At 47.9% G+C, this 24773-nt stretch overlaps 1 protein-coding gene across 4 annotated transcripts in view; it reads right to left on the bottom strand.

The window, feature by feature from the left end:
* ZNF330 (zinc finger protein 330) overlaps positions 1-24773 on the bottom strand; it is a 65733-nt gene that overhangs the window by 23353 nt on the left and 17607 nt on the right. For all 4 annotated transcript variants that reach the window (XM_029597626.1, XM_029597583.1, XM_029597712.1 and 1 more), the window contains 4 exons: positions 23699-23828; positions 22468-22487; positions 21859-21929; positions 20679-20758 (listed from right to left, as the gene is read on the bottom strand). In XM_029597626.1, the coding sequence (XP_029453486.1) occupies positions 20679-20758; positions 21859-21929; positions 22468-22487; positions 23699-23818 (291 nt within the window). In that variant the 5' untranslated portion in view covers positions 23819-23828. The remainder of the gene's footprint in view (positions 1-20678; positions 20759-21858; positions 21930-22467; positions 22488-23698; positions 23829-24773) is intronic.

Raw genomic sequence — 24773 nt, 5'->3', positions numbered from 1 at the left:
ACCCTAGTTGTAGTGCAGATGCAGTTAATAGTTGCAGCCACCAGGTCTACACCCCGTGAGTCCCAGAGAGAGATCAACGTTAGGTTGAGTGAGGCTTATGACAGTGCAATACATACAGGTTGATGAAGACATGAACCCGCCACTCATCTGACATGTGCAGGAAAGTGCTTAATACCTCTCAGGGCTCCATCTGTCTCCTAGGTGTGCTTGGGTCTAAATAGAAAGGGATATCCTTCTGGCCACCCGATGATTCATATGACTCAGGAGTAGGAATCTTTGTAGGTTACATGGTGGCACCAATTGCAGTAAGTCAAAGAAGAGAGAAGACGGACATCATGAACTTCCCTGTAACTGAATGCCAACTTTCCATTTCCATCTTGTGACCATGTTACACAGAGTATAAATACACAAAGGGCACGTCAATGGGCAAAGTTACATGATCTGCCCAGTCCTGCAGAAAAGAAAACCAAAACAAATGTAGCCTGCCCTAGGCACCCTGTTAGGAAGGGTATAGGTAGCATGTTACGGTCCCAGTCATTCACTGGCGAGAGAGCGATCTGGTGTGAAGTTGTGGTCTTAACACTCAAAGTCCAACCATTATTTAGCAGAAATGCTAAGGAGACTCCCACTGCAGTCATAAGAATCATGGCCGTCACGCTGCTAAGCAAGTCATTTAAATAACCATCACTGGATAGTTAGTCATGCTTTAGAAATAAGCAGAGAGCGGAGGAGGATTGCAGTAGAATCTGTGGCAGTTTTAACCCCCTTTTCCATTTTGTACCCTCCATCCCGCTCACATCGAATGCAACCACCCTCTGCCTCCATTAAGGATTTATTTTAAAAGTTGTTGACTGGGAAAGACAGACTAAAGATAAAAAAGTTTTGTTTCACAGTACATAACATAGTAATGACGGCAGAAAAGGACCAGATGGTCCATCCAGTCTGCCCAGCAAGCTTCTTATGGTTGTCTCTGCCACTCCATGCACGAAAAACACGGGGGTAAGTGCCACTCTGTGCCTTATGATAAGGGTAGTAATATTTGCAATGAATCAAAACCAAGCAACTGTCAAACCCATAAATCACTGCTAGAAACATTTTTACCGGGTAAGAACATTCTCGATAATTCAGACAGTGCTGCTTGATGTTCTTTGCTTTGGGACTTGGCCGTAGAAGCCGCCCTTTGCTTTGTCTGCGCGTCAGTACTCCAGAGCGTAAAAGTCAGGGCCCATGTTGATTGTTGTCTGTATCCAGTTTCCCCTCTTACCCCCCACCCCCATCCCCTAGGTCAATATAACAGAATAAGACAGGAGAATGCTTAAAACCATATAATCGAGAACATGAATTGCTAATTTAAACATGTTCCGTTAGTAGAGAGAGTAAATCTTTCCCTTCCCGAATATGACAGAACCATGCAGATGTTCAAATCCTGTACCAGGGCACAAACAGACTCACCTTCACAACAGTCTCCACTTGGCCTATTAAATCCTTTTACCGCCTGCATTGGTGAGAGTAAAATATTGGGTGCAGATGATCTGAAGGGTGCGCGTGTGACCTGGCAGGATCCTGGCACGAGACCCCGATGCTGCTGTTACTGCTCACTCCTGTGAGCAGTAACAGCAGCTTACACTAATTTGGAGTTTAGATTTAAATGACACTCCTTTTCCAGTCCCAAGCTCAAGCTGAGTTTCAATTCATTCACCGACGTTATTTCCCTGCACAAGGGGGATTATAATCTAAGTTGTACCTGAGGCAGCAGAAGGGGAAGTGACTTGCAACGTTGCCTGGGCTGCCTCTCTCCGGGTCTAAATAGCTTTTTAGGAGCCATGCCTCAAGGACAGAGACAGAGCAGAGGCAGGCCAGAAAGGGGCCAAGCAGTGAGGCGAGAGTTCTGTATGCCTTAGAGGAGAGAGATGGCAGAGATATGATGTGATAGGAGACAGGTAGGACTACTGCACACAAGAAGCTGCTTTTTTCAGTGGAAACTAAGTTCTGATCGAGAGGTCATGATGAGGCTCAGGAACAATATAAAGGTAATATGTCTTCACAGAAAAGGAGGTGGAGAAGTGGGATAAAAACAATAACAGCATTCAAGAAGGCCAGGCATAAGGCCAGAGGATCCATAGCTGCGAGGAAGCAAAGATAAAGCTGGAGTTCACACAGGCTCTACTCCAGGGCATTTTACTCATTCAGATTTAGCTTGCTGCTAGAGAGACTCTCTTTTATAAATCATTTTCAGCTTAAAAACCCACTTTTGTAGGTTAACTGAGTAAAAATAAAGAACTGAAAATGCTCAAGCAAGCTCTGGCAGAAACACAAAGTCATCGCGAATAAAATGCAGTCTGCTCACTGAAGATCCTACTTTTGCACGTTTAAGTCTAGCAGAGTTGCTTACCTGTAACAGGTGTTCTCAGAGGACAGCAGGATGTTAGTCCTCACATGGGTGACATCATCAGATGGAGCCCAGCACGGAACTTTCATCTCAAACAATCTAGAACTTTCACACATGCCCTACTGAGCATGTGCAGCTGTAGTCATCACCCTGCCCCCTAGGCAGAGTCCCTCAGACCACAATATAGCTAATACATGGAGAAACCAACTCCCAGGGGAAGGGGGTGGGTTTTGTGAGGACTAACATCCTGCTGTCCTCGGAGAACAGCAGTTACAGGTATGCAACACTGCTTTTTCTGAGGACAAGCAGGATGGTAGTCCTCACACAAAGGTGAATCCCTAGCTATAGACTGTCCAAGCAAGACAAAGCAGGAAACTGCACAGTGCAGAAGCACTACTCGCCTCCTTTTTGCCTGCGAGGTAGATGACCCCAAGGGGCCCAGGCTGGAGAAGAGTTGGGTTCTACAAAGAAAAACCACAGAAACGACAAACACAAAACCCTCATGCGTAGCAGGAGCACCTAAGGCAGAGGTGAGATGAGAGTACGAGCAGAAGTATACGCCACAAACTGAAAACATTAAAAGCAAGTTTTGGATCAGAAAACCTTGACAACAGTAGGTCTAGAACTTCGTGGGTACAGAAAAAGTCTAGAGATGTAAACAAAAGACGGACTCTTAGATGAAGCCTGTAGTTTCCTTCAGTGTTCGAAGACAACCGAAAACCCAACTGGGGCATGAGAACGCCCCAGAGAGAAACTGAGGTCCACTGACATCCGGAGGACAGACTGACTATCTCTGCAGAAATGTGCCTGTGTGGCTGATAGGCACAATGGGCAGAATAGCCCAAGCAACATTTGGAGAATAATCGGCATCAAATGCAGAGCCTGAGACAGACCCTACATGCCAAAGCACCAGACCTAGCTGACCATGCAGAACAGCGTCAAGAGTTTCAGGGGATGGACAATAACCCCTGAATAAGATTGCTAGCCCAACTCCCGAGCAGGGAGAGAAGTTAGGCATGAAGCTCACCCACACTGCTCCCTGTCAAGGGCACGGTTATCCATCCTGTCCAGAGGATCAGTCAGGTGAGCAGGAAGGCACTTTGGGCAACCTAGTGAAGTGAGAAAAGCTAAGGGCAGTATTGGCCAGAACCTGGAGAAGATATTGGGAGTACGAGGAGTATCTTTCCCTACAGGCATACATTAAGATATACCACGAATGACTTAGCTTTTCCTCCCTTCGACATTCAGACCGGAAGTCGGAGGAAGTGAGAACACAAGGAGGCAGACGCTGGACTGCCGGGGTAAATACAAGTTGCTAAGTTGTGTATCCCAGCCATAAAAGCACAGGGCCTTCACGTTTGAAGAGTTTTTCTCTCCAAGTCTGCCTGTCTGCTGTGTTGCTCCATACCACTTTTGCCATCTGAGGAACAAACATCGGGAAGAGAAAGTTTAACTGACATCGCTCCGTGAAGGCCTGCCTCCTCGCCGCGCTCGTTCCCCCCCCCCCCCCCCCCACCCCGGTTGCTAACTCCTCCCACGAGTGTAGTCACCAAGTGCGACTGGGGGGCTATAAAGCGCAGGCGCAGGGCCGGGCGTCGCGCAACGAAGGAGCGTGACAAAGAGGCAAACCCCTTTGTGCCACCCCAATTTGAACAAACCACCAAATCATGTACTAGATTTGAGTCCAGCTCCATCTTGTAGAAATCCATCCCGGGAACTTTATGTTATCGAATTGACCCATCGAGTACATGAATATCCCGGTTTGTATTGATCATGGAAAATATAGAAAGGAACTATCATACAAGATTCAGAGATGACACACCAAGCAACAAACAAGGTCTACGATTAACCGGTCATTGGTCAATATAAGAGTAATGCTGCCATTAATAACCGATTACTACTAAACATTCTCTCTCATTAATATACAAGCTATAGCAAAAAAAAAAAAAAACAAAACCAACCCCACACACACAACAAAATCCAGTATTAATTTCGGACTTGTTATACGATAAGAAACTGGATTTCGTTGCTATCACAGAAACATGGTTAAAACCAACCGATACAGTGTTAATAAATCAGTTAGCTCACAATAAATATGATCTATTTACAATACCAGGGTTGCAAAAAAGAGGTGGTGGATTAGTATTAATTGCAAAGAAGCAGTTTAAATTTAAAATAACACCAGTAAATATTAGCCAACAGTACGAAGTATCATGCTTTGACTCAGATGAATTACAGATATGCCTAGTTTACTGTCCTCCAGGCCTACTCGAGCATAACATATCTCCACTAATTGAATTACTAACATTAATCCTGAATCCAAATAAACCATCAGTCGTGCTAGGAGATTTCAATTTACATATGGATGCTAGACCTTTATCTAACACCTGCCTTATATTATTAGATTCTTTATATGCTTTAGGATTTGAACTAACCTTCTCCTCTCCAACTCACAAAGCGGGACACTTGCTTGATCTAAATTTTCACCAATTTTAATTTATGCGAAACTATTACAGCTGCTCCAACACAAATACCATGGGGTCTGATCCCTTCTTAATCTAGGCTGAAGCAAAATTTCACTGTCCCCCAATTCAAAACTGCAATGACTCCATACCAATAACTTTTCGACCTCAAACTAGAGTTGAACTTCAGAAAGAATTTGAAAGCCTGGCCCATTCAATTAAATTAGAAGATAGCTCTGACGCCACAACTGCATGGCTACAAGAATCAGAAAACATAGCAGACAAACTTTGCCCTCTGCAAACAAAAATGATCAAATCTTCCTTAACACAGGTACTCGTGACCTGTCGACATGCAGGCACTCAGCCTTTGCTCCCCTTACCCTCCACAAATTAGACATGACAACTGTATGGCATAACAAATAAGGCCGCAGTTTATTAAACCTAACCCGAGCCATTATGAACAATATTCCAAACTTAAATCCCTCCCCCTCCACCACCTGCCGCATGCCATTCTTCGCTTACCATCGCGGCCCAATGGTAAGCAGCTTGGAGCCTCCCCCTTTTCCTCCTACCCCGCCACGCCGTCGGCGAGGGTAGGCTTGCGGCCTGAGCATCGGCCCCCCCCCTTGCTCTTTAGGCCTTCTCGTGCAGCAGCCCCAAACTGCACGAGCATTACCCCCCCAGCGACGTTCCCTTTCACCCTTAGAACTAATACACACTCAAATATGGCTCGGGTTTCCGCCACTAACAAGGCAACTTAAGTGCCCTTTCACCCACCTGGCAACTTAAGGCCCTTGTTCCCCCACTGCGGCCTAAACTTGCAACTGCAACCTCAGACCTTCTTCCAAGGCATTATTATACAAGTCCATGCCGATGTCAGACAGGTGAACCCCATCACCCAAGAAATACCCGTCCAAAATATCCCAGGACCACTCATGACGGATCCAAAACCCGCCTTCCCGCACCAACCATTTACCAATCTGGTGATTTAATTTCTTAACACCATGTCGCCACATGGGCTCCGCCCGGTGCCGAAGACGAATGATAATGTCGGACCACCCCAATTTGGTAGACGGCAAGCGATTCAAAAGGAAAGCCAGGTCTTTCCGTATGATTTTGATGAATTCGCGGCACGTGAGTTTGCCAACATCATTCCCACCCAAATGAAGGACAAGAAACCGGGGGAGGCCAAAAGACTCAACTTGTCCTTGCAAGAAGTCGCAGAGGTCACCCCATTTCATACCCCCCCGGCCCATCCAACGCACGGCGCCCTCCTGTGCAGCAACGTTCAGGTGCTCCCCATACGGCCGCTTCCGAGCGCGTCGTTGCGCTCGATGAACAAAAGAGTGGCCCACGATCCAAGCACAGTCTCTAGGCGGCCTGACCCCCAGGAAATCTGAAAGACAAAACACAGGCATTACCCACAGGCCCGACCAAACGCACCCCCTTACCACGAGGCCCCGCCTACCGCCGCACGTAACCCCTGTAGACGTTCGACTTCCACCTGCCCAAGGCACGAATTCTATCCCCCGCCCACCCCAATTCAGCCGCCGCAGTGGCGGCACCAATCCGAAAGGAATGGGAAGTGTAGCACCCCCCGTCCCAGCCTAAGGCAGCCACGCTGCGGCGCAGCACAGCTGCAAACTGAAACCGGGTTAACGGGGTCCCGTCCTCATGCACGAGGAAATGCCGTCCGGCAGGCGGCCGCACCACTGCGTAGCACAAGGCCGTTTGAACCGGACACGCTAAAACATGGGGCGCCCGCCGGAGCGTGACCCACGCTCCCACACCGGACTGATCCGTCTTGGAACGGCGAAGACAAATCGTAACGCAATGGGGATATAAACAGACATCGCTAGCCATGAGGCTGTCCGCCCCCACGTCCCCTTTGGAGCGGGCCACGAGTTCCCCCCACCCGCAGCGCGCCAAAGAACGCCCAGACGAAAGCCACGCGGAACAGCGCCGACTCGTAGGCTGACAGACAAATGCTCGGCAAACCGTCGGAAAGCCGAAGGAGGTCGGGGAAACGGATAGGCCGACGACCCACACTCCTGCCCCATCCCCCTAATAGCTTCCGTACCAAGAAGCTGCGCAGCGGGCTATCGAATCCGTCCAATTTTTGGAAGAAAGCGAAACCTGCCAACTGACCGCGAACGGAGGCCATGGAAGAACCCCCCCCGTCAAGCCCACAGTATAAAACTAGCAACGTCACCATCCCGCACGGCCCCCCCCCCCTTCCAACCCAGAGAGAATAAAAAACGAGCCACGTAACGTCTGCCGGAGAGGTATGACTTCCAGGTGGCCGGAGCGACCGAGCGCCAGATCAGGTCCCACTTCGTGCCATGCCAAGCTTCCAGAGGCAGACAGGCACCTGGTCCCCTTTCAGGTTCGAGCCCGGAGCCGCGGCACGGAAGGCCTCCCACTTAAAACGAGAGAGAGAGTCAGCAATTAAGTTCAAAGACCCAGGAACATGGCGCGCACGTACGGTCACATTCCATTTAAGGCATAACATCACCAATTCCCGAACTAACGCCGATACCCTCGGGCACTTCGCCAACTTGACGACCACCTGAACGACCCCCAAATTGTCACACCACCACACCACGCGTTTGTTCGCTAAATCCGCGCCCCACAGCGTAAGGGCGACCAGGATGGGGAAAAGTTCCAAGAAGGTAATGTTCCGTACCGTGCCTGCCTCTACCCAACTGGCCGGCCAACGCTCGGCGCACCATCAGCCCCTAAAATACAGTCCCAGACCCGTCGCCCCCGCCGCATCCGAATACAAGTCGAGGTCCAAGTTGGACACCTCCGCCTCTTGCATAAGGCACACTCCATTAAAGGAGACCAGGAATGCATCCCACACCGCCAACTCGGCCCGCACCGCCGCCGTAATTCGGATAAAATGATGAGCCGCCCGTACTCCAGCCGTTCTGGCGGACAGCCGACGGATAAACGCCCGGCCAATGGGAATGACCCTGCACGCGAAATTAAGGGAACCAATCAAGGCTTGCATCTGCCGCAACGTAACCTTAACCGACCCCCGAATCACCGCAACCAACCCTTGAAGCTGCGCTATCTTTTCCGCTGGCAACCGGCAGGACATGGTCCCGGAATCCAACTCAATGCCGAGGAAGGTCAAGGTGGTCGTCGGTCCCTCCGTTTTGTCGTGCGCTATCGGAACACCAAGGCGCTCGGCCGTCCGCAAAAACCCATCTGACGGCGACACGTGTCCGCAAAGCGAGGCCCCACAAACAGAAAATCATCTAAATAATGTACCGACGCCGCGCAGGCCGTGTGCTCCATGGTCGCCCAATGGGCGAACGTGCTAAACGTCTCGAACAAGGCACAGGATACCGCGCAACCCATCGGTAGACAACGATCGATGAAATAATGTCCGTCAAAATAAAAGCCGAGCAACGGAAAGGAGTCCGAGTGAATGGGCAGCAAGCGAAAAGCAGATTCGATGTCCGCCTTAGCCATGAGGGCCCCTGGTCCCGCCGCACGCACAAGGGCCACCGCATCATCAAAAGAGGCGTAAGAGACGGCACAGGCCTCCGGAGGGATGAAATCGTTCACGGAAGAACCATCCGGAGAAGAGAGATTAAGGATAAGGCGGAATTTGCCCGGCACCTTTTTAGGAATGACGGCTAGCGGTGACAGATGCATCGCCACAAAGGGGGGGGCCGCGAAGGGGCCGGCTATCCTCCCCAACGCGAGCTCATCAACCAACTTGTCCCGGACAACAGGGGCCAACCGGGAGACCGATCGAGAATTCCGCGCGCGCCCCCCGTAACCGGGGCCAACATAAGGAATACGAAAACCAAAACGAAAACCGGACAACAACCGGGCAGCCCGACGATCCGGATAACGCCTTAAACTCCCCTCCAGCTCCGCCAGGATGACCGGCGAGTCAGCCTTCCCGAGATCCGACTCATCATTTGGCTCCCTTACCGGCCCCAACCCCAGCTCCCTGGGTGCAGCGGAGGGCCGAATGGGATCCCCCGCAGGTAGAGCACGCATGCCAAAATTTGCATTCGGGAAAAAGGCAGGTGAGTTTATTAAAACGCCAGCAAATATCGGTCCCGGCCCCCAAACTTTTGACCCCCGGGTCACCCTTGCGCCCCGCGCCGGTCCGAAAGGACTGCACCGCGGGGGCGCCTACGGAATCCTGATGCGAGGGGGCCCCCACTCCCCCTGCGCGCAAACCAGCTCGATGAGACGCCGACCCTTTGTTGGTCATTTGCGTAAGCCACAGGTGAATATCCTGGGATCCCCAGGACATGAACCTGTTCCCGGCCATCTTATCCCAGAACTTCTCATCGTAGTTGAGCCAAGCCCAACCCTCGTAGTCCCTGAACGCCCCAAGAATACTATCGGCATAGGATAACAAGGAGCCATACTGTGTCGGGTCGAAATGACTAACCACGCTGGCTAGCCGCAGGAAACCGCGCACCCAGTTCACCACATTCTTGGCTATTCGGGGCCCCGTACTACTGCGTTTGCTGCGTTTTTTGGCTTTTTTGGACCCTCTCCTGCCCCCTCGACGCCCCTCCAGTAATTTAAAAATGTTGACGAATTTGCGTTTTCGTATGCGCTTGACTACACACCGCGGCACCTCCTCCCACAATTCGGTCAAGGGCGCCAAGGCGGGATGGCCGGCATCGCATTTGGGACCCTCGGCGAGGACCGCACGCGGACGCGCCGAACCGTCGCCGGAGTCAGAAGACGAAGAGGAAGACGTCGAGCTGGAGTCGGTCCCAGACCGCTTGCCCCCCGCCTTACGCGCGGAACCCTCAGCAACCTTGCTGTCCATACCAGCTACCGGCTCCTCACGGACGACTCGACCCTCAAGCGAACCAGGAACCGCACCACACACACCAGCGCCACTGGCCTGCATCCGCCCACTCCCCGTGGGCGCCAGGAGGTTTGCCGAGTCAAAGGCCCGCCACGCCTCTCTGCTGGACGGACCAGGGAGGTCATCATCAGGTAGCGGGAGAAGGGAGGCATCCGGATCCAGGGAGCCGAGCCTGCCAGGCGGGCGACTGCCGGCAACTGGGCCTATTTTCTCGCAGAAGGATGATCGGTCACGCGCTGAGGGTGGACCGGATACATGCGCTCCGAATGGAAAAACCTGACCGCCCGAGGGGGGTGGAGCTGGCCCGGACTGCCATGCTCCTAAACCCAGGTTGTTTAATGCCTGGGCCTCAGTAGCCACAGGGAGAAATGCGTAACCCGCCTGCGCCATGCGCTCTAGGAAGGCAGAGACCACAGCTTCCTCATGTGGCGCGCGCGCGGGGCGACAGGGGGGGGAGGGGGGCACTGGGAGCCGGGCGCTAAGGTGCCCGGGGGCCGGGTGGTAGTCTGGCCATCGCGGGGCCTGCGGGATTTTGAAGCACGTGGCTGTGTGCTGCCCTGCTTCCGGCGGGCTGAGCCCTTAGAGGGTGCCAGACTGCGCCATGGTGGGGTTACAGGACGACTACGCGGGCGCCTACCCCTAGCAGCGTGCGGGCCGGAGGTGCAGCGGCCACGCAAGCCGGCAGGTCTCGGGGGCCCTGGCGGCTGTAGGGGGCTGAATGGACGGAAGTTCCGGCCAGCGCGGAGGGGGAGGTCGTCCCCAGGCGAGGCCATGGCCTGTGGCGCCGACGTGGACTGCACGCGCGCAGCACGAGGGCTGGGAACGTCTTTCAACGGACGTCCCATAAAGGTAAAGACGGGGACAGTCCCAGCACGCCCGACGGGGGCAGGGGGGGTCCAGGCAGGCCCAGCGGGGGCGGTCACAGAAGACCCGGGGGGAGGAGGGGGAAGGGCGCACGCTGTAGGCCTGGAGGGCGGGAGAGGAGGGGAACACGCCGCTGCCTCGGGGCCGCTCTCCCCCGAATCCGAGAGGTAAGGAATCAAAGAGGCAATCGGGAGAGCGGAGGTCAGGGGGGGGGGGGGGTAAGGGCTACCCCGCTGGCGGCCGAACTTACCGGCATTGGGGCCGGCTCCTCCCTCGCGATCGGCAATCGGCCCGCCCTGGATCTCGCCGATGGGCGAGGACGCGATCCCGCCGTCGACCTGCCCTCAGTCTTTGCTTTAGAGCGCCGCATGACAATAATGTGGTCTGCTGCGCCTAGTCTGGGGTCACCGCGAGGGATTCAGCACGGAGCAAGCAAACACCTCTGCCTGCTTCGCTGCCGGATCCCTTACTGGCTGCTCCCAGCTAGCACCGCGCTCCTCATTTCCGCGCCCCAATGACAGTGCAGCCTTTCGAAAAATGCTGCCCTGCCATTGGCCCCCTTCGCTCCTCTTTCTCTCTCTCCCTCCCCTTTACCCGGCTCCCCCTCCCCCAACTTCCGCCCGCCCTGCCTCCGCCCGATCCCGTGTTACCTTCAGCGAACACGGGACGGGCCCGGTTCGCCTTCATTTAAACAGAAACCCTGGTTTAATAATAACCTAAAAATGACCAGAAAATCATTGAGGAAGTTAGATAAAAACTGGAGGATAAACAAAAACACTCAGACACTGAGGGGCGGATTTTCAGAGCCCTGCTCGCATAAATCCGCCCAAATCCGGGCGGATTTAGGCGAGCAGGGCCCTGCGCGCCGGTGCGCCTATGTTCAATAGGCCTACCGGCGCGCGCAGACCCCGGGACTCGTGTAAGTCCCGGGGTTTGGCGAGGGGGGCGTGTCGGGGCGGGCCCAAGCCGCACAGCGTTTAGGGGGCGTGTCGGCACCGTTTTGGGGGCGGGCCCGGGGGCGTGGTTACGGCCCGGGGCGTGGCCGCACCCTCCGGACCCGCCCCCAGGTTGCGTCCCGGCGCGCTAGCGGCCCGCTGGCGTGCGGGGATTTACGCCTCCCTCTGGGAGGCGTAAATCCCCGGAGAAAGGTAAGGGGGGGGTGTAGACAGGGCCGGGCGGGTGGGTTAGGTAGAGGAAGGGAGGGGAAGGTGAGGGGAGGGCGTTAGAGGATTCCCTCCGAGGCCGCTCCGATTTCGGAGCGGCCTCGGAGGGAACGGGGGTAGGCTGCGCGGCTCGGCGCGCGCCAGCTATACGTAATTGATAGCCTTGCGCGCGCCGATCCAGGATTTTAGTGGCTCCGCGCGTATCTACTAAAATCCCGCGTACTTTTGTTTGCGCCTGGAGCGCCAACAAAAGTACGCCAACGCGTCTTGTTTGAAAATCTACCCCTAGGGGTTTAATCGATCGGCTTTACACAATTATAAAAAAGGTATTAATAATGCAAAAAAGATCACAGCTATTCGATTGCATGTCCCTCAGAGAAACCTCAGGTCGGCAAACAAGGCTCTTTTAAATATTCCTTCAATAAGATCAGCTCGCCTCAGTCCACCTTCCTATCAATATATCCAAAAAATAAGACCTTTTTGAATAAGGTCCTTTGAACTCCGATATACCATTTCTGGTCCACCCCTGCAGTTTAGTACATCCAACACCCCTTTTTATGAAAAATATTCCCTTATATTATTTTTTAGTTTAGCACCATTTAGCTTCATATCATGAGCCTTTGTTCTAGAACATCTTTTCCACAATGTAAAAACTTCCACCCCCAAATAAACAAAAAGCAAATAAATAAAAAAACTTACCTCTTGTATAATTATTTATACTCTTAGGGTATGTGAATGTCTATCATATCCCCCACTCTCCTCCAGGTAAAACATAGTCACTAGCTACTGTTTCAGACCATACCAGAAGCCATCCTCCCGACCATCTTTACTCAGACAGTCCCACCATATATGTGGCCTGCAAAACTGGACATAAGACTCCAAATGAGACCCAGACAAGGCTCCGTTCCACGCATGTCCTGCGCAGAGAACGAGAAGCGGAAGGCTGGAGAGTGGAGGAGGGGGGGGGGGGGGGGAGAAGTGGAGCTCCCCTCTCTCCTTGGCTCACTATCTCCTCTTAGCCCCTCTGAGGGAACTCCACCAAGAAACCCTGCTGGGGCGGCAGGAACGTTGCCGGACCAAAGTGCCGTGGCAGGGACCGCGGGAAGTGCAACGCCAGCAGAGAGCCCAACTCCATCGGGGCAGCTTGGTGAAGAAAGAAGCACTACACTGGGAGAGATGGGCACTGGTGTGGAAGCTTCCCCCCTCAGACTGTTTCATTGCCCGTGGTAAGACCCACTGTCTTTTCGTTAGAGAGTATATGGGAATCAATTGTTGAGATGAAGGCTTCGATATTGCATCTACTACAGCCTATGAGTACAAATTTAAAAGAGTTGGAAGATCAAGTTGAAACACTGACTCAAACTAATAGTGATTTGGAACAGCAAATTATATCAAACAGAGAACAAATAAAAGGGACTTCAACAGGCACAAACACTAATGATAAAAAGAATATAGCAGTGAAAATAGAGAACATGGAGAATCAAATGAAGAGTCGGAACTTAAAATGTATAAACTTTCCGCAAGTGCCTTTGAACTGCCCTAGAGAGATGTTCAAGAAATATCTTCGGGAGGTTTTGAAAACTGATGAGTCAGCTTTGCCATCTCGTTCAAAGATCTTTTGTCTGCCGCGAGCGAGGAGTCCAATGGATTAGAGAGAGGCCCCTGCCTCACAGACCCCAGGAAGGGAATTACCACTAGACATGTCGGCAATATTAGAGACATCAGCTACAGAACAAGCACTACCTGCAGCTCCAATAGTGACCCTGGCGCTCGAGCCAGACAAGGAGTGGTCGCTTAAGATATGCCTAAGAAATAGAAATGTTGTGTTTTTAGGCTGTAGAGTAAGAGTATTCCCTGATGTCTCTAGAGATACTCAAAGAAGGAGGAAAGCCTTCCTTCTTTGGAGACCGCAAGTATTGTCAATTGGGGGAGCTTTTTTCCTCAGATTTCCTTGCAAATGCACAGTAAAATATGCTAACAATACGTATATATTTTGAGTCCCCCCTTGACTCAATTTCTTATAGGGAAAACTCCAACAATGCCTGACGGAAACTGTTTGAGTGCTTGGCGTCCCTCATAAAAAGAATATTAGTTCTCTGAAGCTACTGTGGAATTGCTGTTAGTAAAAAGGATTTTTCTTGAGATTGTGTTTTCTACCCCCCCCCCCCCCCTTATTCTGTGGACTTAACACTAAGAGAATAAGTTTGAAAATTTCTTAAATTTGTTTTCTTCTTTGTAAGAATGAATTGGAAATATTCTATTACAAGATGTTATCTTGTTAATTATGTTAAAATTAATAAATTAAAAAATAAAAAAATATATATAATCCACCACCACTACTGATGTACGCAGCAGTGTAAAGATACATGTATGAATGAGATAGCTCTAGCTCTGTGGCCTGTACAGTCTAAGTTTCATCGCTCCCCCTGCCTTCTCCCTGTTTTCTTCTTCGTTCTGTGGCTCCCCCCATCCCTGTTCCATGTAATATTCTCTCTCAGTTCATTGTAAACCAATATGATGTACCCACAAATGTCAGTATAAAAAAGTTGTTAAATAAATAAATAGAATAAATAAATAAGTCGGTACACACAGAAAAGATAAATAAGAGGAAATGCATTTATTATAGAAAACAGGGTTATAAATAGAAAGTTTCTGATCAGAAAAAAGCTGAAGTTTAAGGTATAAAAGCAGCCTAAGAAAAGGTGAGTTTTAAGCAGAACCTGAATAAGGCCAGAGATGAAGCATGATGCACCAACTACAGAAAGCTGTTCCAAGCATATAGCAAGACAGAAAGTGCAGAGAGAGGCCAGAAAAAGAGAGGAGAAGCTGCAAAGTCAAATATACCTATAGGTGGGCTTGAATGCAAATCTTAGATCTGTCTCCTGTCTAGTGGTTGTGATAAAATGTGTATGTAGCAATCGCTACTACACAAGAAGAATTTTCCTTCAAACCAAGTCTCCTTTTCCTCTTACCTCCCCATCTCTCTTCTACAGATTCAAATAACTTTATTAGCATGACATTTTTACATGTGCCTTCCATCACCACTCCCAACATTCTCATACCTTTATTTATTTAAAATACTTTTATTCCCTACCTCCATTAAATGTTCGGTGTGGATTACATAGTAATAATCATAAAATAGATAAAAACCAACATACACAAACCTAAAACATAACTATTAAATTGTATAGCAATTATTAAAAGAAAGCAGCAGGCCTCAACCAAAAGCAACTTCATAAAATACTGCCTTCAATGCCTTTCTAAAACTTGTAATGTCCTGTAACTGTCTCACTTCCAATGGGAGTTAGTTACACTCATTAGGAGCAACGACAGTGAAAACATGCCCTATAGTTCAGGCCAACTTAACTTCTTAACTGGTGGAACATCCAACAATTGTGAATTCATGGATCTCAAAGAGCGTGCTGGAATATAAGATCTTATAAAATCTCGTAATACACAAGGGGAAAGATTATGAATGAGTTTATAAACAATAGTTAACAACCTAAATTTACCCCTTCACTCTTAAGACTGGGGATATATGCTTTGTTTTTGAAATCCCCATCAAAAAACTCGCACAGCCAAATTTTGTATTATCTGCATCGCAAGCATCAACCTCTCCAGAAGCCCAATATAAAGAGTACTACAGTAATCCAAATGGCTAAGTACCATGGCTCATAACATTGTTCTAAAAAAATATTGGAGGTAAAAACACTCTCAATGGACAAAGAAAAGGGAAGTGATAATCCCCTTGTACAGGTCCTTGGTGAGGCCTCGCCTGGAGTACTGTGTTCAGTTCTGGAGACCGTATCTCCGAAGGGACAGAGACAGGATGGAGCGGTCCAGAGAAGGGCAACCAAAATGGTGGGTAGTCTCCATCGAACGACTTATGAGGATAGGTTGAAGAATCTGAATATGTATACCCTGAAGGAGAGGAAGAGCAGGGGTGATATGATCAGACCTTCAGATACTTGAAAGGTTTTAATGATCCATGGTCGTCAACAAACCTTTTCCATTGGAAACAATTTAATAGAATTAGGGGTCACGATTTGAAACTCCAGGAAGTAAGACATAGAACTAATGTCAGGAAATATTTCTTCATGGAGAGGGTGGATGCCTGTAATGCCCTTCCGGAGGAAGAGGTGAAGACTAAAACTGTAAAGATTTCAAAGGGGCATGGGATACACACTGTGGATCTCTAAAGGCTAGAGGATAGGAATAAATAAAAAAGCTTGGGGGTAACCTTCACAGAGCGGCAGTTCCTACCTTGGGAAGCTTGCTGGGCAGACTGGATGGACCATTTTGGTCTTTTTCTGCCGTCATTACTATGTTTCTATAAAATGCTGTCTTTATGTCATGGCAAATTTACAGCTTCATAGACAATTGGGAATCCAAAAAAACTCCTAAACTCTTGATATCTGACTGCACTGGCACTGAGAGATCATTAGATAGCCACACTTGATTCTTCATCTGGAAATCACCATCCTTTCCTACCCATAAAATCTTAGTTTTCCTCATATTTAAAAATAAGCAATGGGTAGCCAAGCCAGACTTGCAACTTTCTAATGATCTCCTGTAATCTATCTTCAGGAATCTCACTCTTAAGAGTTGCACAACAGAAACACTGAATGTCATCTGCATAAATAAAATAATTAACATTCAAAGACTGGAAAACTACTCCTATAGGAGCCAGATAGAGATTAAAAAGCATCGATGATAAAGCTGAACCTTGCGGCACGCCCCACTTGATTTCATACCAACCAGAGTGGTGTGCCCCAGTTTGAATCCATAGTTCCCTTTTCAGTCCCTGCTTCATCACCTTCTCATTTCTTCTTTTGTTTCTCCCTCCACAACCTTCTCTTCGTCTATCTCTTTCCCTTTGCAAGCCCTTTATCTTACTATCTTTCCATCTCTCTATTCTGTCACTGTCTGCCCAGTTTCCAGTGCCTCTGCCATGTCTCCTCCCATACTTTAGGGATGATCTTCCCAGACACGCCTGTCTCCTCTTGCCATACGACTCTGCTCACCGGGCCTGCTCCTCCCTTCTTCTGAGCCATGAGGCTCAGGTCCCCAGACTGCACACCTTCTCTCTCACCATCCCTCAGGCCACATTTCCTCCCTTTGGTCCATGAGACTCGGCCACTTGTTCTAGAATTTCTTTTCCACTGACCAAAACCTCTGAGATATCCAATTGTCTTTATCAGATTCCCCCTCTTCGCTTGGGTACACATCCCAAAGTTCTCAACTAACAGTCAGGCCGATACAGTACAGTGCGCTCCGACGGCGCACACTGTTAACCTGCCCTTGGACGCGCGTTTTCCCTTACCCCTTATTCAGTAAGGGGAGGAAAATGTGCATCCAACCCGTGGCACCTAATAGGGCCCTCAACATGACTGATTGTGAGGAGCTAGTTAAACTAAAAGTGGAAAAAGCAATGGGGCAGGACAGGATACATCTGACGGTTTTAAGGGAACTTAGACAAGTTCTGGCAGCTCCGCTGGCTTACCTTTTCAATGCTTTTTTTTTTTTTTTTGGAGTCAAATGTAGTCCAGGAGGACTGGAGACAGATGGAAAAGTGAAAGGAGGCAGCTGGGAACTACGGGCCAGTTAGTCTGACCTCGGTAGTGAATAAATTAATGGAATCACTGCTAAAACAGAAGATAGCACAGTCTCTGGAAGTCAAAGGATTACAAGACTTGAAGCAGCATGGTTTTACAGAGGTAGATCTTGTCAGATAAATCTGAATCCCTTTCTTTGATTGGGAAACCAGAGCTGAATCAGGGGAAAGCACTGGATGTCGTGTACTTGGAATTTAGTAAGGCCTCCGACACGGTTCTACATAGGTAACTTATAAACAAACCGGATGCCCTTGGGATGGGTCCTAAAGTGAGCGACTGGGTTAGAAACTGGTTGAGTGGGAAGGGACAAAAGATAATGGTAAGTGGAGTTCGTGCTAAGGAGAGGGGCGTAACTAGTAGTGCATGACCGAGATTGGTCCTTAGACCGGTTCTCTTCAACATTTTTACAGAACAGCAATCGGGAAAGATTTGTCATTTTGCAATGATAACAAAATCTGCAACAGGAAAGTGTGAAAAACATAAGGAGGGATCTAGCAAAGCTCAAGGAATGGTCTAGAGTCTGGCAGCTAAGATTTAATGCTAAAAAGTAAAGAAAACCAAGGGAGTGGTAGAGTTTAGTGGATGAAGTTCTTCTATGTAAGAACCAAGGGCAGGATCTAGATGCGATTCTATCTGATGATGGGCAAACAGGAGCTAAGACAACAACAAAAACCAGAAAGATGCTTGGGTGCATAGGGAAAGCAATGGTTAACAGAAAATAAATGGATGATATTGCCCTGGTATAAGTCCCTTGATGAGACTTCATCTGGAATACTTGCACAGGTCTGTAGACCGCACTTTCAAAAGGATATAAACGGCATGGAGCAGGTCTAGAGGGCGGCTACTAAAATGGTGAGTGGTCTTCGTGATAAAGCAAATGGCTTAGATTTAAAACTCTAAACATGTATACCCTAGAGAAGAGGCAGCATAGGAAAGATAGGATAGACAACATTTATGCATAGCTAAACAATTGTAATAAAAATATTAAAAGAAATACCTCCACGGCATCACTGCACAGGAGGAACATGTGGTGGGTCTCTTTCAAAAGGAAAGACAACTCTGGAACAAGGGGGTCATAGGATAATGGTGAAAGGGAGCAGACGCAGCAATAATCTAGAAGTATTTCTTTACAAATAGGGTGGTGGGTGCATGAAGAGCCTCCCAGTGGAGGTGGAGGAAGCAAGGACCGTAGCTGAATTCGAGAAAGCATGGGAGAAGCACAGGGGATCTGTGCGGGGCGAGGCAGAGACTGCAGAACTGAGCAGCTATGTGAATGGGCAGACAAGACGGGCCGGATGGTCTCCTTCTGCCATCGTTTCTATGGATAAGCAGAGAGGACATCCGGGGAAAGGCCTGCAGTAGCCTCAAAATCTGACGATGTGAATCCTTTCTTGGTTGAATAGAAGTTTACAATCTACCCTGTTGGTTTTCTCAGCAGCATCTAGACATGCAGAAATCCTTCAGAAGCCCGATTGTCCTTTGGCAACCTGCAGATGAGAACCAGCTGCCAAATCAGTTCTTCTAGTAGCAGTAATTCAGAGTTTTGACAAAAATGTTATCACCTCCCTAGTCAAATAAGCTTTTTTTTTTTTTTACACCCAAAGAATCAAATGTGTTTTGCTGAATTTATTTATTTTTCCTTTTGGATAATGCTTCCAGATCTGTGCATGGATCAGGCCTCAAATAATTAGTTCCAATGAAGAATGTAAACTTAAAAGGTGAAGGAAGAAAATAAATACAAGTCCAATGCTAAAAAAAAAAAACACACCGGCAAACAATCAAAATCACAAAAAAAGTTACATGGTTCCACATTTTTGCTCATTGTGTTCAAGTCCCAAAGAAGTCCCAGTTTAAGCTTGCTACAGTGATTCCCGAGCCCTAGCAATGTGGACACCACATACACAAGAAAAAGACAAAAACAGATGAAATCCCCTTAAGCAGCAACTCATGTTTTGTTAGTATAAATCATATGATTTTAAGAGAACCTTATACCCAGAGCAGATTAACCCAGAGGAAACTGGAGTCTTTGTAGGACAGGATATCCTTTATTCAAACAACTGAAGACGAGGCCATGCCTGAAGAAATGACCTACATCTAATAATTTTAGTTTGGGTCAAATCTTTCTACAGAAACCCATACTCAATATGTGTTACAATACATAATAATGAAATACACTATAACAATATCAAATTAAAAAATATATTATTATAATATCCAAAATGCTTATTTAAATGGGTCTGTTGGATACCGCTCACACTGGTGGGGTACAGGCTAGCATACACATGAGTGCTCCACAAGCCACTCACCCCCACCCACCCCCAACCTGGTCACAGTAACAACAGCGGGAGAATGAGCACTGCCTCCTGCTGCTCTACAGAATTTAGTCAATAGAATGATCCCCCAAATCAAACTGGTACCCCAGAGAGGTAATAAGATGGTGAGGATCAGGACTGCAGGTTATGTCTCTTTCATCTGCTGGAGTCAGAGATATACTGGGGGATTGCAAGTGGCACACCAGGTTATATAGGGGGGTGTTCTTTTGGTTTGTTTCTCTGACTCCATCTGCTGGAAAGGAGGCATAACCCAGCAGTCTAGACTGATCCTGGTACGTACAGGGAATGAGCACTGCCTCCTGCTGCTCTACAGCTCCTCTCTCTCTCGCAGCAGGAGCTCTGTCAATCCCTTCCCGTCCCAGTGCCTGCACAATGATTGCTGGGGAGGCAGACAGTAGCGCCTGTTCATTTACTCACTTCTGCCTCTGCTTTTGGCCGCTGGTGCTCTTTCCCCCTCCAGCTGCGGAGGTGAACACTGCAGCAAACAACACTGAAGAGAACTGGCAGGTCGGGCTGGTGAGGGAGGTTGGAAGTGTTTTGGGACTGGGCTGAGTGGGTGATCAAAGATTTCTATGGTTAAGTTGGCAAGAGGAAGAGATTATGCTGGGGAGAAGGGAATAGAGAACTAGGGGTTAAGCTGGACTCAAGAGTGGCAGGTCAGACTGTGCTGACTCTGGGGAAAGGAGTACTGGAGTCATGCTGAGAAGGGTGGAAGGAGTTGGACTGAGGAGAACGACGGGGAGTAGGGGGCTCTGGGGAATTTGAACACGTTTTAGCTAGGAATTCTTTATATCAATACAATAAAAGTATATCACAAACTGCAAAGAATCACAATAGAAGCATAAAACAATTTTCCTTTTATACTCAATATTCCCGAATGCTCCTTCAGCTCCCTGATCCCCCACCCCCCAAGTCACGGTGCCGCTGTACTAAAGCAGGCAGGGGACTTTACAGGATCCAGCCCACCAAAATGCCTTTCCCACTCTTGCGTACTTACCACCATGGCAAGACCCGTGCTGTAGACGCCAGCGTGCTTAATGACACAGTCCGAGGATTTCATCATGCACTTTGTTTTACCTGAAAAGCAAAAAGCACACATTGTCACAGCCCAACCCACGAGGGCGCGGCTTCAAATTCCAAAGCCCTGCCTCATAGGAAAGTGGTATCAGAGCAGGGAGAGTGACTGCACGGGTCATACTGAGCAGTCCTTCGCTTGCTTTCCACCTCAGGCCTTCTGGGCAAACAAAGCCACAGATTCCCCAACTCAAGACAGCCGTGGACATCCTGGGCATTTAAGCCACTCAGAGACGTTAGAGAGAATGGACATCCTGTACCGGAGACTTTTGCACGTGAAGAAACCTAATGACAGCAATATGCTGGGATAAAACTGACCTTGTATGGTTTATCTGTGGTTTGTTTTGTTACCAGTGAAAAAATACCCTTTAGTATGTAACCCAATATACATTGTAAGGGGGGATTTTGTAACATCCTTCAGAAGTTATTTAAATTTTAAAAAAAATGCACACAAGTTACACCAATTTTCAAAGCAAGCTTATTCGCGTAAGTTTGCCTCAAAAATCATCACACCAGCATCACCCACACACAATTTTATCTAGAACTACGTGCACAGAAATTTCTCGTGAAATTTTAGCCACACGCTTCTGGAAATGCAACCCGCTCTCAGGAACGCCTCTGCTAGGTCCGAGTAACCTCGCGCGCATGCGGGCTGTACCCACGCCAAGGCGACCTGCAATTTAATGCGAGGACGTTCCCGCAAATCTGCACGAGGCGATGGGACCCGGCGGGCAGGGAGCTAACGCGGGTGCATGCAGGGAATTTCCAGCACGCGCTGCTATAAAGCATAGGAGCACCAACTTTTCAGTAAAAAAAAAAAATGGCAGCAAATATTAAAAAGAGGTCCTTCCGCTTCCCACGCGCGCCTCGGAAACGCTGAAAAAAGAGCCGCGCAGCATGACTCGCAGCGAAAGCAGCCCCCTCTGCCGGTTCCCCCAGCCAGAGGGGCGTATTTTCCGAACCCGCCAAAAATCTAACCTCTCAGGAACTGCCAGAATCTGCCTGGCAAACTGCTTGCGAGCCATCCAAAAGCTTTTACGGAAAATGACGTGGCTTCCAGCTGGTCACGATTACATTTTAAATATTTGTTTTCTTTGACTTACCACACTGCGCGCAGATAGGCAACTTTTGTACCGAACTGCAAAAGTAGCAAAAGGCTCTGTTCTTCTGCCGCCTTTATTACAGGAAGAAAAAATAAAAAGAAAAATAAGAAGTTATTAAATACAAAAACCTAAGGTTTTATTTTAAGCGCTTTCTCATCAAATATCGTCTTTGATACCACAGTTCGCAACACTAGGGTGCCAGGTTTTTTTTTGGTTTTTTTTTTTTTTTTACATTTTTTAAATTTTTTTCTCTCTGTGCCTGACGTTCCTCTTGGTTCTGCCCACATTTCTAGATAGTCACTGTGGAGTTTTTTTTAATGTTATCTCAGACTGCCCTCTGCTTTCCTCCTCTTCTGTTCTCTATCAGGCTGCAATACTAATTGGTTAATTTGCACCAGACCCAATCAGCACATGACCAGCAAAGCTAAAGTTTTCTACTGACCAGGTTCTCTCTGCCGACTCCCACCATCTCATGCACCCTTTTCCATGTGAGATCAGGTCCTTGCTCAGTCTTCACAATTGTTCCACCACCACATTTCAAATGTATGTGTTTTCTTTTAAAAATTTACCAAACCAAAAACATAAAAAATAAAAAAAAAAAGAAATTACCTTTGGCATTTATCACACTCCTGTAAAATAAAAAAAAAAACAAAAAACCTACATTTAGGACCAATGTATACATGTTAACCTTGAAACCACAATAGCATCCAAACAATGCAAAAATAGATTAAAAACAGGATTGAAGGGGGGACTGATAAGGTCAGCCTTTCTTCCAGCCTTCAGGCAGGAACATCCCAGACCCCTTTGTCTAACCTGCTCCAACGATCCTCTAGAAATTCCACGCTGTCCCTAGGTAACGTATTCCAGTATCTTCTGCACTCAATGTCTAAGCTAAACTGCCCCCTGCTGCAATTCAAACCCACTGCTCCCTGTCCTTTCCTCTGGGAAGATGGAGGAGGACACATCACCAGCTGCCTGCACCAAACATTTTTCATTTCAGTTTTTAAAAGGGTTTTGTTTTTTTTTAATTTTGTGTGTCATTTCATTTTAGCACACGCTACATTTTTTTTTTTAAACAGTGCACTAATTCGATTTAGTGCGTGCCAAATGAAACAAATAAAAATGACAGCCCATCCCTACTCGACCTCTCTCTCCATCTTCTCTTTTCCAGACCAAATAAGCGTGGGCTACCGCTGGGCACAGGTTCAGTAGCCGCTCAAGGTAACACCTTTTGCATCAGGCTGGCTGCATATTCTACCAGATCCTCAGCAAGGTATACTTAGGAGCCGACACCAATGGGTGGGGGGGGGCTCCGTTTCTACACTGCTCAAAGTGCACTGAAGTTAAACTGGTCAAGTTTGCCCCGAGTAATGGTTTTCATAACACCTTCTACTTCTTTTTAAAGTTTGATTTTTGTTATGGGGGGGGAAGGAGTGTACACATTTTGGTTAAGAGTGCTTAAAAAGTTCAAACGCACCCCCCCCCCAACCCACAATATTATGCAGACAAGACTTTTCAAATTACTGTTAACTCTGCACAGAAAATTATATGAGTGTAAGGAAACGCTACAGATACATCTGTCATCCAGGGAGTATAGAATGAGCCATCATCCCATGCATTCCCTACTGCGGACTCTACGCAGTTACATGAGTTTCAGGAATCCAGCGCTCCCCTTACATTCAATCCATTCTTCTGGAGTGCTGAAATGGAAATTCAGTATAGGACATGGAAGGAGCAGCCGTCTGTTTCCGCAGGGGGATAGTCAGATTTACTAAGCTTTCAGAGCTGCGTTTACTGAACAACGGAAAGCAAATGCTTTACAATGGGCGCACACACTTACCATCGACGCATTGCAAGGATGTTTAGCCAAATCTACATTGCCTCTTGCTGCTCGCAGCTGCTTTTCACGTTCTCGGCGACTTTCAGCTTTCTTCCGTGCACCAGTCTTCTTTTTAGGCATTTTTCACAAACTGCAAAAGAACAGAGAGAGAGAGAGAGAGAGAGAGGTTGGGAGTGTCAAGTTCTGTTAATCATTACCCTATGGGGTTAGGTGTAACTTCAGGGACATTTCACCCATAGACACCAGAGATCCCAACCTACCGCCAAGAGGCGGTGTCCAAGACACAACCACAAGGCCGGCTCTGCTTTGAAAATACTTAATAATAAATAGCAAGATCTTGCAAGAAAGAGAAAGTCTGTTTTCTGTTATATGACACAACCAAACAATTCAGAAAAACAGGCAGCCTCTACTTGGGTTCTTTTGAAGGCCTGGACCAGGTTAGCTCCACTTCTAGATGTCTGTTTATGAAGTACCTGTAAAGATGAGATGTGGACAATTGCAACCATTCCATAATACCACAGGGACAGACTTTTCCACACCAGAGCTCAAAGTAAAGAAAGGGAAGGATCTTACATTATATGCAAGGCATAAATCACAGCAGCCATCAACAATTTTTTTTATATTTTGCTTTTTATTCCGCCTTTCAGGTGCTTCAAAAGTGGATTACATTTCCGTACTATAGGTATTTCCCTGTCCCCAGAGGGCTCACAATCTGAGTTTTGTACCTGGAGGTAAGACTGCTTTTGCTCCTTGTGACCTGCCCAAGGTCACAAGGAGCAAAAGCAGGATTTGAATCCTGGCTTCTTTGTTTCACAGCCTACTGCTATAACCAATAGTCTACTATCTTCTCTTTGAAAAAGTTCAGTATAAAATTATATTGCAAAAATATAATTTTTACTGAACTTTTTCAAACAAATTTAACAGATACTTAGTAGTTTGAGACATGATTCACTTTTACTGTATTATGTTTTTATGTTATGCTTTTTAGTAGTGCTATTTTAATGGTTTTTTTAGTTCATGGTTTACTGTTTTTGCTTTTTCTGCTTTATGTTTATGGTGTTGAATGCTTATAATC

The sequence above is a fragment of the Rhinatrema bivittatum genome, chromosome 1 (assembly GCF_901001135.1).
Source record: "Rhinatrema bivittatum chromosome 1, aRhiBiv1.1, whole genome shotgun sequence".
NCBI classification, from domain to species: Eukaryota; Metazoa; Chordata; class Amphibia; order Gymnophiona; family Rhinatrematidae; genus Rhinatrema; species Rhinatrema bivittatum.
Note: the sequence above shows the minus strand (reverse complement) of the source record. Positions and strands in the feature narration are given on the sequence as shown.